The 14,099-nt window shown below is 35.3% G+C and overlaps 1 protein-coding gene across 1 annotated transcript in view; it reads right to left on the minus strand.

Moving 5' to 3' along the window:
• The window catches only part of Cct6b (chaperonin containing TCP1 subunit 6B), a 34,494-nt gene extending 20,463 nt beyond the window's left edge, over window positions 1–14,031 (minus strand). Inside the window, exons 1-5 of the mRNA XM_026411889.2 lie at window positions 13,895–14,031; window positions 11,882–11,945; window positions 11,210–11,344; window positions 7,558–7,731; window positions 4,476–4,579 (exon numbers count right to left, since the gene is read on the minus strand). Coding sequence (XP_026267674.2) covers window positions 4,476–4,579; window positions 7,558–7,731; window positions 11,210–11,344; window positions 11,882–11,945; window positions 13,895–14,031 — 614 coding nt within the window. The remainder of the gene's footprint in view (window positions 1–4,475; window positions 4,580–7,557; window positions 7,732–11,209; window positions 11,345–11,881; window positions 11,946–13,894) is intronic.
• Window positions 14,032–14,099: the final 68 nt, after the last annotated feature.

The raw sequence follows: 14,099 nt of genomic DNA on the forward strand, positions 1-14,099 counted from the left end.
CACACCACCGTTAAATTTTTTACAAACAAGCTAGGCATAATGGCACATGCCTACAATTCCAACACTCAGAAAGCGCAAGCTGGAGGATCACTTGAGTTCATGAGTTCAAGATTAACCTGGGTAACAAAGCAAGACCTCGGCTCAAAAAAACAAAACAAAACATTTTTTTCCCCCAAGGGAGCAACAGACACGCATCCACATGTCTAACAAAAGGATGCTATAATGTTTACAGAAGCACTACTCATAAAGGTCAAAATTGAAAACTCCCTAACTACTCATCAATAGCAGAATGAATGGATTGCAAGAGTAACAATAAAATACTACAGAGAAATGAGAATGAACATGGAACAGTTCAGATGAGTGAAAACAATACTGAATAAAAAAAAGTCAGATACAAAAAAGCACTTGCTTTATGATTCCCCTTAGACAAGTATAAAACAAGTAATATTAATCTATGTCACAGAAATTCAGGTTACTCTTGACAAATAAAGGCTGAAAGGGAACATACCAAGGGAAGGTTCTTGGAGATCTGTTTCTTTTATGAATCCTAATTATACAGATATATTATAAAATTCATCAAGCTATACCATTATGATGGGAACACTTTTCATTGTGTTACTTTTCAGTGATTATACTTCATCTAAAATTTCTCCTAATCAAAAGATTGATTTAAAGATTAGCCACTGCTCAACAGAAAATAATTGAATAAGTCACTACAAAATAAATAACTACAAATTAGCCAACTACTGGATATGTAATGTAACACAAAAGAAAGAAAGTAAATGGAAGACAGAGTAAGAACATCAAGCATATGTTTAACTGAAGAAAAATAACAGGTAACAGGGCAGAATAAATATTTCAGGAGGTAATGGATGTGAACCAAATAAAATACATCAATTCATAAACTCAAGAAGCCCAGAAAATACCAAGCAGAATAAACAAAAAGAAATTCACATGTACGCACATCATAGTAAAAGTGTAGAATACCAAAGAGAAATATCTCTGCATCATCTAGGCAATTAAAAATTTCATTAAAAACTGCTAATTTCTTAAGAACAATCATGGAAGTCAGAATACAGTATAACAATCCTTCAATCAGCTCAATGAAAATGCTCCTCAACTTACAACAAAGTTTTATCTCAATAAAATCATAAAAGTTGAAATCATTGTAAGACAAAAATGACATTTACTTTTCCCAACCTTCTCAACATTATAGTTTACTCCACAGTACACTGTAGAGTATTGGTCCTTTACTCTCCTAAATGTTCACTGAATTCATATCACTTTCACAGCATTATAAATTTTAAAAATCATAAGTTGAACTGTTAGGGACCATCTGTACCTGTGAATCTAGTTCGATATACAAAAAAGTAAAATACAAAGAATGAAGATGAAATAAAGGCATTTTCTGGAAAAAAAAAAAAAAAAACTAACAATACGCCTCCAGCAAACTTTCACTAAAGGAAATCTATACAGAATGAACTTTAAGCAGAAGTGAAGTACAATAGTCCCCTTATCTGAAGTTTCATTTTCCTCAGTTTCAATTACCCATGGCCTCAGATACCTGCTGTCAACCACTGTTTAGCATTAACAAATGAGGGATTAGAAGAGTTTGTTGAGTCATCTACAAAGAAAGAGGAAGACAAAGAAGTTTGTTGAGTCATCTACAAAGAAAGAGGAAGAGTCAGATGTGGTGGCCATGCCTGTAGTTTCAGCTACTGAGGAGGATGAGGCCAGCCTGGACAATGAGAAGGAGAAAGTGGAGGAAGAGGAGGAAGAGGAAGAAGTGAAGAGGAAGAGGAGGGTGATGAGGAAGAAAAAGTAGAGGAGGAAGAAGGAGGAGGAGAAAGGGAAGCAGAATCACCAATGTGGACATTACCCAAATTTGCCAGTATGTTAAATGGCACAGACATTAAAGGACAAAATTATGGAAGACAGTCCTCAGCTGGAATGCAACATTAAAGCTACTTATATGGTCACTGAATTATTAGCTTCCGAAGCACCACCTTGATGAGACAAAAAGAAAGAAACAACAACTTTTGATTATAATGTTCTTCCAAAAAATTTCAGCAAGAGTTCTTTTAGTTGTCAAGGATCACTGACCATTGATATTGTCATGGCTCTATGATCTACCAGAAGAAGATGATCCTCCTTCTTAAGTATCATCAGAAGGTATGGTAGCTTATATGTAGCTTAACACTACATCACAATGCCTAAATCATTCATTTCTCTTCATCTCATCATGTAGACACTGTATTATATCACATCATTATAAGAAGTAAAAATTGTAAAAAATCATGTAGAATATAACAGAGAAAGATTGAAAGCAAAACATTAAAAATGACAGGCAAATACTAATTTAAAAAAAGCTGGTGTGACAGCTATATCAATATCAGATAAATTATACTTTTAAGCCATTACTAGAGAGAAGATGGTCACTTCATATTGTTAAAAATGTTCAATGCACTGCAAAAATATAATGCTTTAAAAACTGTATGCAGCTAATAAGACAGTCTTTTGTTTTGGTTTGGTACTTTTGGCCAGGGATCAAACCCAGGGCCTCACACATACTAGGCAAGTATTATACTACTGAGTAACATTCCCAAGCCAAGACAAGTCTCAAAATATATAAAGCAAAACAGTCAAAACTAAAAATACAGGGTTGGGGTTGTAGCTCAGTGGTAGAGAGCTTGCCTAGCATGTGTGAGGCATTGGTTTTAATCCTCAGCACCACATAAAAATAAAAACATAAGATATCATCTCCCTCTACAACAACCAAAAAATTTTAAAAAACTAAAAATACAAACAAATCTACAGTAACATTGAAAGATACTAACATATGTCTTTCAGTAATTGACAGAATAAGCAGATAAATACCAATAAGGATAAGAAGGTCTAAATGGAAGTATTAACAAACTTGATTCCCTTGATCTAACTGGACATACATAAACTTGTACCTAACAACTGCAGCATACATTTTTTTAAGTACATGTAATATTAACAAAAATTGACTATTTATAAACTTAGCCATAATGCATAGTCAAACAAATTTCAAAGCAATGAAATTGGACAGTGGCAAATGTTTGTAATCCCAGCAGCTCGGGAGGCTGAAACAGGAGTATCGACAGTTCAAAGCCAGCCTCAGCAACAGTGAGGTACTAAGCAACTCAGTGAGACCCTGTCTCTAAATAAAATACAAAATAGGGCTGGGGATGTGGCTCAGTGGTTGAGTGCCCCTGAGTTCAATCCTTAGTACCCCTGCCCCCTCAAAAGCAGTGAAATCTCATAGAACATAGTTTCTCACCATAATATAGTTAATCTAGAAATCAATTTTAAAAAATGTCCCTAATATTTTGAAATTAAGAATCATAGTGCCAGATGCAATGGTTCAAGCCTGTAATCCCAGCTACTCAAGAGGCTGAGGCAGGAGGATAGAGAATTTGAGGTCAGTCTAAGCAACTTTATGAGACCCTGTCTCCAAATCAAATTAAAAAGAAGGCTGGAGATGTAGCTCAATGGTAGAGTACATGCAAAGCCCTGTGTTCAGTCCCCAATACTGAAACACATACACACACACACACACACACACACACACACACACACCTCATGGACATTAGAAAATATTTTAAACAGAATAAAAATTATAAAACCACACTTCAAAATTTAAGGAATGCAGCTAAGTAATATTTTCAGGACAATTTAACACCTTAAATACTACATTATAAGAATAGAAAGCTGAAAATTAATAACCTAAGTAGCTATCTCAATAAAAGAAAAGCAAGAACTGGGTACAGTGGCAAGCACCTGAAGTCCCAGCTACTCAGAAGGATGAGGCAGAAGAAATTACTGAGCCCAGGAGTTCTGGACCAGACTGGAAAACATAGTGAGACACTGTCTCAAAAAAAAAAAAAAAAGAAAGAAAGAAAGAAGGGGCAGGGAGGAAAAAATACACAGTATAGAAGAAGAAAATCTCTCCAAAAAAGTAAAAGAAATTAAATAATAAGGAGAAAGATACTATGAAGCAAAACCCAAACCAATCTCTGGAAAAAATTATCAAAAAGGAAAAATAAAACAACACCAGGAAAAATAAGGATATCATTATAGATCTTGCAATTAGGATTTTTATGAACATTTATGTCAAATATTTAAAGATTTAGACAAAATGGATGAATTACTGGAAAAATATTACTTAATAAAGTGGTTAAAAAAGAAGTAGAAAAACCCCTAACTTGTCCCAAGAAAACTGCATGAATAATCAAGACTCTTTCCACAAAAAATGTGCAAGACGAATAACCAGACTTCTTCAAAATAATTATCAAAGTAAAAAGTAACTGGCTCATGGTAGTGAAAGGCATAAACCAGTTAATGCATGTTGAATGAATAGACTACTGTTGAGGTAAAACAACTAGTGAAATTAATGAAAGAATATTTGAAGAAAATCAAATATTCTAAACCTATGTATTGTCAAAATTTACTGTGTATCTGTTCCTGCTTTATGCTTCATCTCCACTATTTCCACCATGAAGAGATCAATAGGATAACCTGGTCTTCTAACAGCCAATACGGAATCCACCACAGCCTGAAAGAGAAGTGAATGAGGATAGTTGGTTATTTGGACTATTAAAAAAAAAAAAAAAAAACCCTGGCCCCCAGAATCAATCACCAAACACAGAAAGGGCTTCTCAGGTTTCAAAATATAAGGCAAAGCCAACAAATAGCACTTTATTGTAGACACTGACAAAAAATAATATCCATGGATACTTTAGAGTCTAAAGGAACTACACAGATCATCAGGTCCAAATCCTTTATTACATAGATAAGAAAACTGAGAAAACCTAAGAAATTACAGTTTTAAAATAATAGTAGCAGAGCCAGGACTAGAATTCAGGTCTCTGTTAATGTCAATTTCTGCTATTTCTGCCTCACTAACACTATATAACCTCTTCCACCAAAGGGTACCTTAATAGAAAAGGAGGAAATGCAATCTAAGAGCTCAAATTTGCTGCCTATAATAACATGTCATTTTTCAGTCTCATGTTTTTCCATGAAAAGTTTCCAGGTCATGCCACACATTTATTTCAATGTGAAAATAATGCTTCCACCCAAATAGTAAAGTAAAATTGACATGCCAGGAAAACTTGTCTCATTTATTTTGCTATATTTCCCCAGGGCTGTGCAATTTTAAAAGCAGAACACAACATATCTTTTTAAAAAAATATTTATTTTTTTAGCTGTAGCTGGACCCAATACTTTATTTTATTTATTTTTAGGTGCTGCTGAGGATCGAACCCAGGGCCTCACACACGCTAGGCAAGCACTCTACCACTCAGCCACAACCCCAGCTCCAAAACACAACATATATTATGGTTAGCTCAGAAAATAATATGAAAAAAAACTAATTATGAAAATTAAGAGCTAAGGTATAACCACCCTAAAATAAAACAAAAAACCCACTATATCTTAGAAAATTTTACCTGCAGTAACATAATACTTAATTGTGGCACTTACTAGAGAATAAGACAAAGGTCACTGAGTAGTAAGAACATAAGTGGTTTTATATCTCCAAAAGAAAATGGTGCTTCTGCACAGCAAAGGAAACTATTAAGAATGAGAAGAGAGAACTTCTAGAATGACTGAAAATCTTTGCTAGCTACTCCTCTGACAGAGAATTAATATCTAGAATATATTTTTAAAACATTTATTTTTTAGTTTGAGGTGGACACAATATCTTTATTTTATTTTTATGTGGTGTTGAGGATCAAACTCAGCACCCTGCGCATGCCAGGCGAGTGCGCCACCCCTTGAGCCACATCCCCAGCCCTAGAATATATTTAAAAACTCAAAAACTTAACAATCTCCCCCCGAAATAACCCAATTAATAAATGGGTAAATGAATTAAACAAACACTTCTCAAAATAAGAAATACAAATGATCAACAAATATATGAAAAAATGTTCAACATCATTAGCAATTAGGGAAATGGAAATCAAAACTCCACTGAGATTTCATCTTTTGCCAGTCAGAATGGCAGTCATCAAGAATACAAATAATAATAAATGAAGGAGAGGATGTGGAGAAAAATGAATACTTTTCCACTGTTAATGGGATTGTAAATTATTACAATCACTATGAAAATCAGTATGGAGTTTCCTCAAAAAAACTAGGCATGGAAGTACCACATGACCCAACTATACAACTCCTTAGTATTTACCCTAAAGAATTAAAGTCAGCATACTATAGTGAGACATGCATACCCATGTGTAGAGCAGCACAATTCACAACAGCTACAGTGTCCATCAACAGATGTATGAATAAAGAAAATGTGGAAATATACTAATGGAGTTTTATTCAGCCATAAAGAAAAATGAAATTATATCATTTGCAGGAAAATGAATGAAACTAGACACTGTTTCATAAAGCAACATAGGTTAAACTGAAGTCAAGGATCATGTTTTCTCTCATATGTGGAAGCTAGAGAGGAAAAAGAAAAAGATGGGGGCGGGGATCTCATGAAAATCAAAGGGAGATCAATAGAGGAAAGGGAAGAAGGGATGAGAGGAAGGTGGGAGGAAAGGAGGAAGGAAGAAGTGCTGGGGAGTGATATTGGCCAATTATATAATTATATTGTGTGCATGTACGAATATGTAACAATAAATTCCATCATTTATACAACTATAATGCACCAATAAAAATGTGGAAAGAGGAAAAAAGAAAGAAGGAAAATGACTGCCCTAAATAGCATAGATCTTGAACCACTTGAGTATTCCAACAGCAGAAAATGTAGCTGCTTCTTCTGACTCTGCTCAGCAAGAAATTGTCTGATTTTAATCCAATTTCCCACACTTTTCCTATTGGGAAGGAGAATTAAGCAGAGGCAACTCAGGTGTTTCAGTCCATTTGGCATTTGTATTTCTCAAATTAGTAAGATAGCATTCTGCTTTGTATTTCCTTTGCTGTGCAGAAGCACCATTTTCTTTTGGAGATACAAATATGAGTTTGGTTACTATGAATTCATCATTTCTGATACATTTAATACTGTCAAGTTTTAGAAACTGCAAAGCTGGGGAACAATAATGATGTCATCAAATGATAACCACCTGATAAAAGCCTTCTTAAAATATCCAACCAATCTTGTCTGTATATTACATATGCTCCTCCTTTAGAAGAAAAGAAAACAAACACACATTTCCCAAATGTAAATATTATATATCAGCTCAATCATGCTTTGTAAAAGTAGTAACCTTAACTACAAGGCACACTGCAAAAACAACTTCCTCATGTATCACTCCATATAACAAAATATGGACCTCTAGGTTTAGACTAGTATACTACCCATAGGAGATAATCTACAGGAGGCCAACTCCCTCCCAACTTTCACTTTTGGAAAACTATTCTGACCAATTAATGTCTATACATAAGCCTGTAAGTGTTTATCTCCTTATTTTGTTGTACATTCAAAAGAATCACATGCAAATCTTGGCTGTCTTCTAGGAAAAAGAAAATATCATCATGTGTTAGGCTAGACTCATTCTTAATACAAAAAGTTTAATCACATACCTCTGTTAACACATTAGCCAGTTCTGCATGAACTTTCGTCCGTAGAGATGTTCTAGCCACATCTAAGAGGATTTCTCTTTTCATCTCCTTTTTTACTTTAACTTCCTCCAAAACATCAAGTGCTTTTATCTTTGCAGCTTCAAATCCTTCTGCTATTATTCTAGGGTGCAGGCCCTATTACATCAACATGAAATTTAAAATTATGAAGTAAATCATTGAAAGTCAAAAGTAACTATCCTCTCTTATTAATATATTCCAAAAAAGTAATGTCAGCCACATTAATGCCACTAAATGTAAATGAGCAATTTATAAAAGATAAAGTCGCTCTTTCTATTTCCAAAAATTATGACTACATTGTCATGTGGTGCCCTTCTAAATGAGCTCCAACAATAGCAATAACAAAAAAGGCTCCTTTTAATGCTAAGCATTTAGAAAAAAGTGCTAACAACACCTTCACCCAGTGATCAAAGTTAACATCACAGTAATGAGATAGACAGACATCATGCGCCTTCTGATAGGATGCATTCAGAAGAGCACAACAGTACTTCTGTGATTTTCCTGCCAAAAATTAATAACCTGAGTATAGTTGTGAGGAAAGAGACAAATCCAATTAAGGGACTTTGTATAAAATAACTGGCCTATATTCCTTAAAAGTAGCAATGTCATGAAGCATAAAAGGAAGCTCAAGAATTATTTCAGCTTACAAGAGACTAAAGGAACATGACAACCGAATGCAATGCATGATCCTAGATTTTCTTTTTCTATAAAGGTCACTATTGGAAGCAGTGGTGAAATTTGAATAAAATCTGCAGATTAGATAATGGTACTACTTGAATGAGTCAATGTTAATATTAATTTCCTGTTTTATGTAATTACACTGTGGTTATATAAGAGAATCCTTGATTATAAAAATGTACACCGACTAATTCTGAAATAGATCATATCTGCAGCTTATTCTCAAATCATTTAGAAAAAGATACATACAATGATATATATTATTTCCTCTGATATATAGTACAATATGATATGTATGATATGTACAGTGATATATATGATTTCCTCTATTATAATGTTATATATAATTATATATACAAAATTATATATATATATGTGTGTGTGTGATATTATATATATATATATATATATATATATATATATATATATATATATATATATAATATCTCAGAGCAAGGCCAAGAATGGAGAAATTATAACAATTAGAGAATATGGGTAAAACATATATAAGAATTCTTTGTTAACATTCTTGCAACTTTTCTGTAGATCTGAAATTCTGACAAAACAATTTTAAACCGTATTATTTACTCTGAAAAATAATAAATAGGGGCTGGGGTTGCAGCTCAGTAGTAGAACACCTGTCTATAGCATGTGTAAGGCACCAGATTTGATCCTCAGCACCACATATAAAATAAATAAATAAAGGTATTGCGTCCATCTATAACAAAAATATTTTTTAAAAAAATAGTTAATAAATTTTGTGAAGGCTGGTACAATTTCTAATTTATTCCCACGATTCCTTTATGTCACTCCTATAATATTTAAAAGTTGACATTTAATTGAACATTTGTGCTGGGCACTATCCTAAGAGCTTTACATGAATTAATTAGTTTAACTCTCTCAACAACAGTATGAAGTGGATATTTATTACTCCCACTACACACAGGTGAGTGACCAAATTTTAAGGGAATAATGTAATTTGCCTAAGATTAGCAAATTAGTTAAGTGGAGCAATGTACCAGGGAATGAAATTGACCAAATTACATGTATGCGTGTGTGAATGAATATGTAATAGCAAATCCCACTAACATGTAAAACTACAGTGTACCAATAAACATTTTTTTATAAAAGTGGAGCCAGGATTTAAACCCAAGAGACTTGACTCTAGAGCCTCGCTATTACCATTTTCAAAAATTTCCTCAGTCCAGGACATCACAATTGCTCATCTGGACTACTAGAACCTCTCTTGTCATGACTCCCTTAAAATTGTCCCCAAACATTAAAAATGCCAATATGACCACATCAGATGTTACTATGTTGACATGTTTAGTCTATTCAAATCAGAATAAAGTGCAAGTTTCCTGGTTAACATACCACCCTCTGTGATCTGGCTCCCACCTCCTCCAGCCTCTTCTCTGCTACCATCCAAATCATTATAAACTCCAGCAATACCAAACTGCTGGCTGCTCTATAAAACGCTATGTTGTTCCTTCTGTCTGGAATGCCATTCTCCTTGCTCCTTACTCTTTCATCTGGCTCATTCCATCCTAAAATTTAGCTCAGGACTTACTTCCTCCAGTGAGTTGCTTTCTGACTACAACAGTTTAGTTTAGGAAATCCTTTCCTAATCAGTGTTTCTGCCATATCCTGTGCCTAGCTCTATCACCAACTGCCAGTTTCATTATTATGTCATTATCTACCAATCTCTCAAATAAACCAAACCTTATATTGTTTGGGTGTCCCTCTTCCCAGGTCAAGGAGTGGATCCTGATTAATTTAAGTCAATTCCCCTTAAAATGGTTATTGGTTTAGAATGAGCATAAGACTAAAGTTGGCCCAACCACAAAAAAAGAAGTTGTGTCCCCTATTGAGTATTACCAAGAAGCAAGTAACCCTGATTTCCTCTGACAGTCTTACACTCAAGATAAAAACAAGCCTTAGGATGAAACAGTACCATGAATGGAAGAGCTAAGAGACAGAAAGGTCCCAGGTTCTTGATGACTGAATAAACTTTTTAATCAACTCAACTTGGATCCGTCCTTATCTCTTTTTTTTTTTTAATATTTTTTCAGTTTTCGGCATACACAATATCTTTATTTATATGTGGTGCTGAGGATCGAACCTGGGCTGCACGCATGCCAGGCGAGCTCGCTACCGCTTGAGCCACATCCCCAGCCCCCCGTCCTTATCTCTTAATGTTCTATTATGGGAGCTTAATAATTTCTTCATTGTTTAAGTGAGTTTTAGTTAATTTCTACTGCTTACCGGCCAAAGCATCCTAACTGAGATAAGTTGCAGGTACTGAATTAATAGACAATTCTCAATACTGAATAAAACACAAAGAAGCAATAATTTCAGCACTTTAACTGGGTAATGCTTTGCTGAAAGGTCTCTGAATAAGAGAAAAAATTCAAATAATTATAGGAAACAGGTAGGTAATACTAAGAAAAGAATAGAGATCAAACAAAGACACAGAGCTAGAAATGTGCATGATGTTTCTGAGACTACTTAATGGAGGAATCTGAATAGATGGTTTATAAAGGAAAATAAATCTAAAAAGGTAGGTAAATTCACAAGATGGGAAACTTTCAATAAGGTTTTCCCTCCAGTTATTTTTTTAAAGGTGTGTAATTTGGTTTCAACTTTTATTAGTGGCATTTTCTTTCTTAAGCTATTACTCCTGGGTACATGGGTAATTTTTTATCTTTCTATAGATCTTAACCATTTCATTTTTAAAAGAGGCATATTATTCCAATAAAAGGCATTTATTTATTGGGGGGTGAAGTTCATTGCTATTTCCATTTATAATTATCCAAGAATATCTTGATTAAAATTAACCAGTACCCTCTCTAAAATTAAACCATTTTATTTTTTAAAAACTTCATTCAAAATAGTGAATTCTGTGAAATAGTAATACCTCAGAAATGTAAACATCAGCTTGTTTTAATAGCTCTCCAATAATTAGAACATTTGAAGTAGTACCATCTCCTGTGATGTCATCCTGTGCTGTTGCAACTTTTGCTATCAAGGAAGCTGTTGGGTGTTGAATTTGCTGGAAAAAGTAAGCAACAGGTTTAAAAAGAAAGGGGAATGAGATAGAGAAGGCCACAAAAGATAACCTAAGGGTCAACAGTATAATTAAGAAATGAAATAAGCTTGATCCTACAAGTTTACAAGTTTTATATTATCAAATACTTAGTAAATGTCAAGTCCAAAATTTAAAAATTGAGAACTAATGAGGTTTGAACATTTTACAACACTCCTTTTTTCAGAATGCAATGATATTTACAAAAGAAGATTAAATCCTTCAATCTCAAAGATGAATATTTATGAAAATTGCAAAGGAATTTTCATTCTTCCATGATTACAAAGAATATAACACAGTGCCTTAAGTTTGTTATTAATTTGTAAATATCCCTAAGTTATTGCTTGAAACAGCAAAAAAAAAAAATTATTGAGGTTTAATCCAACAGGCATACCTCAAGACTGCAGTATTTAGCTGACAGCCTTGGCTTAAATGTATACAAACTGTACCATGTTCTTACTTGAGGCTTATTAAGGTTTATTAAAGTCAACAGCATCAGCTCACCATCTCATGAAGCAGTACATTGCCATCTTTGGTGAGTTTGATGTCACCGGCACCAGAAACAAGCCTGTTCAAAGAACAGTAATAATATTAACTTCACATGTCAAGAGTCAAACACAACATTCCTAGCACTTGTCGTTCCACTTTCCTTAATAAAGGAAACAGGGCTTTGAAAACTCCATTATGCCATGGGGGAATACCACAGTAACTATCACCACTTGCTGCTCACAGGATCCTTTCTCCCAAGATGAACTTATGGTGAATTCAGAACAAATGGAATATTCAGAGAGTACTTGAGTATTTAGAAACTTGGGTCAAAGAGTATGAGAAACAAAGCACTTGTTTGCAAACTTTCCTGCAGGTTTTTATTTTTGGTAAATGTCATCAATCATTCACTCCTTCAACTTAGTTCCCTTCATTCATCACCAAGCTAGATCACCAAGCTCTGTCAATTCTACGATCTAAATATCTCTGAGTCATAACCCCCCTCCCCATTTCCACTGTCATTATCATTCTACCCTGGACTGCTTAAACAGAATCCTGATTACCTCCAAATTTGAATTTACCTTCCATGCTATACATTTATTTTTCTAAAAGGCAATGTGACTCAAAAATCCCTCAGTAATTTGTATGCTCTCCATCACCTTCAAGGTAAAATCCAAACTAATTTAGCAATGACAAACTTGACCTTTCCCAATCTGGCTTGTCTATCTTTCTTCCTCATCTACCACCTACCTACAAACCAAGTCTTTTACTTCCCCTTAAATTGTTTTTGTTTTGTTTGTTATGTTTACATTGTTGGGCTTTCTTATTCCTGAAATTATTCTACTTAGGAGGACTTGTACTCCCTTCTCCAACTGGTGAACTCATTCTTCTTTCAAGACTATGATCAAACATCATCTGTTATCTTTTTAAAATATTTATTTATTTTAGTTTTAGGTGGACACAATACCTTTATTTTATTTTTATGTGATGCTGAGGATCCAACCCAGTGCCTCACGCATGCTAGGCAGACGTGCTACCACTTGAGCCACAACCCCAGCCCCATCATCTGTTATTTGAGAGGCTTTTCCTTCTGCCATCAGTAATTAGTCCCTTTCCTCAGTATAATCATATGCATCTATATATAATTAGCACATCTGTCTCTACCAGATTTCCTTAAGAACTAAAACTATCTTTGTCATCTGTTTTCCCAGCATCTAGTGCATAAGTGCCTTCTTCTACTATTAATATTAGTTTTCTCCTTGCTGTCAGGATGTTTCTCTTATACCCTTTTGCTCTCACCAGTCTCTTCTCCACTTGTGTAAAGAAAAAAAAATGGTGCTAAATAAATACTAAAATAATGAACAATTATAGGCACAGAGCATTCAAGGAACTTGCCTAAGTACTCAGAGCTAGAAGATTAATTTGGATTTGAACCTATGCCTGCCTGGCTCCAAATCCTGTACCCTTTCCATGACAACACATTGCTTGCCATGCAAAAAGTCTATCTATCCTGGGGCTAAAAATTTAGCTCCGTGATAGAGCCTGTGCCAAGCATGCACAAGACCCCTGCACCACGAAGCAGGGCTGGCAGTGGGGGGTGGAGTCGAATTTACAGATTAAGGGCATACAGTTTTAAAAAGCAGAGGAGTTGGGGCTGAAGATGTAACTCGGTGACAGGATTTGCCTAGGTACACCAAGCTCTGGGTTCGATCCCCAGCACGCGAGGAAGGAAGAAAGAGGTGTTAAACGCCTTCCATTTACAATGAGACAAATGAACTGGCTCTCTAATCCCTCAGAAACCTTAACGAAAATGGGAGAGCGGGTGTCACGGCTTCACTGGGGGGGGGGGGGCTCTTTCCTCGGGGGAGGCTTTTCTCCTCCTGACCACCAGGCTAGAGATATTCTCAGGGCAGAAATGACAAAAAGGGAGCCAGGCCTACAAGTTGATCGCTCCAGTGTCTTCGCGGAACTTATGCATCAGAGGACGTCCCATCACCCCAAAACCGCCTGGTGTCCTAACCGCCGTCTCACATTTTCATGGTGCCCTTAGGACCCAAGTTGGTCCGCAGCACATCCTGCAACCCTCGGGCGGCGCATATGTTGACAGCCAAGGCCGCCTGGGCCCGCGCCACCTCAGCCTTGGAGTTTATAGCTTTGATCGCTGCCATAGCCTAACGGTTGAGCGGGGAAAAACAGCCTTCTAGCTGGTTCTGAGGTAAAATTCTGGCGCCACGCC

This window comes from Urocitellus parryii, chromosome 7 (genome assembly GCF_045843805.1).
Source record: "Urocitellus parryii isolate mUroPar1 chromosome 7, mUroPar1.hap1, whole genome shotgun sequence".
NCBI classification, from domain to species: Eukaryota; Metazoa; Chordata; class Mammalia; order Rodentia; family Sciuridae; genus Urocitellus; species Urocitellus parryii.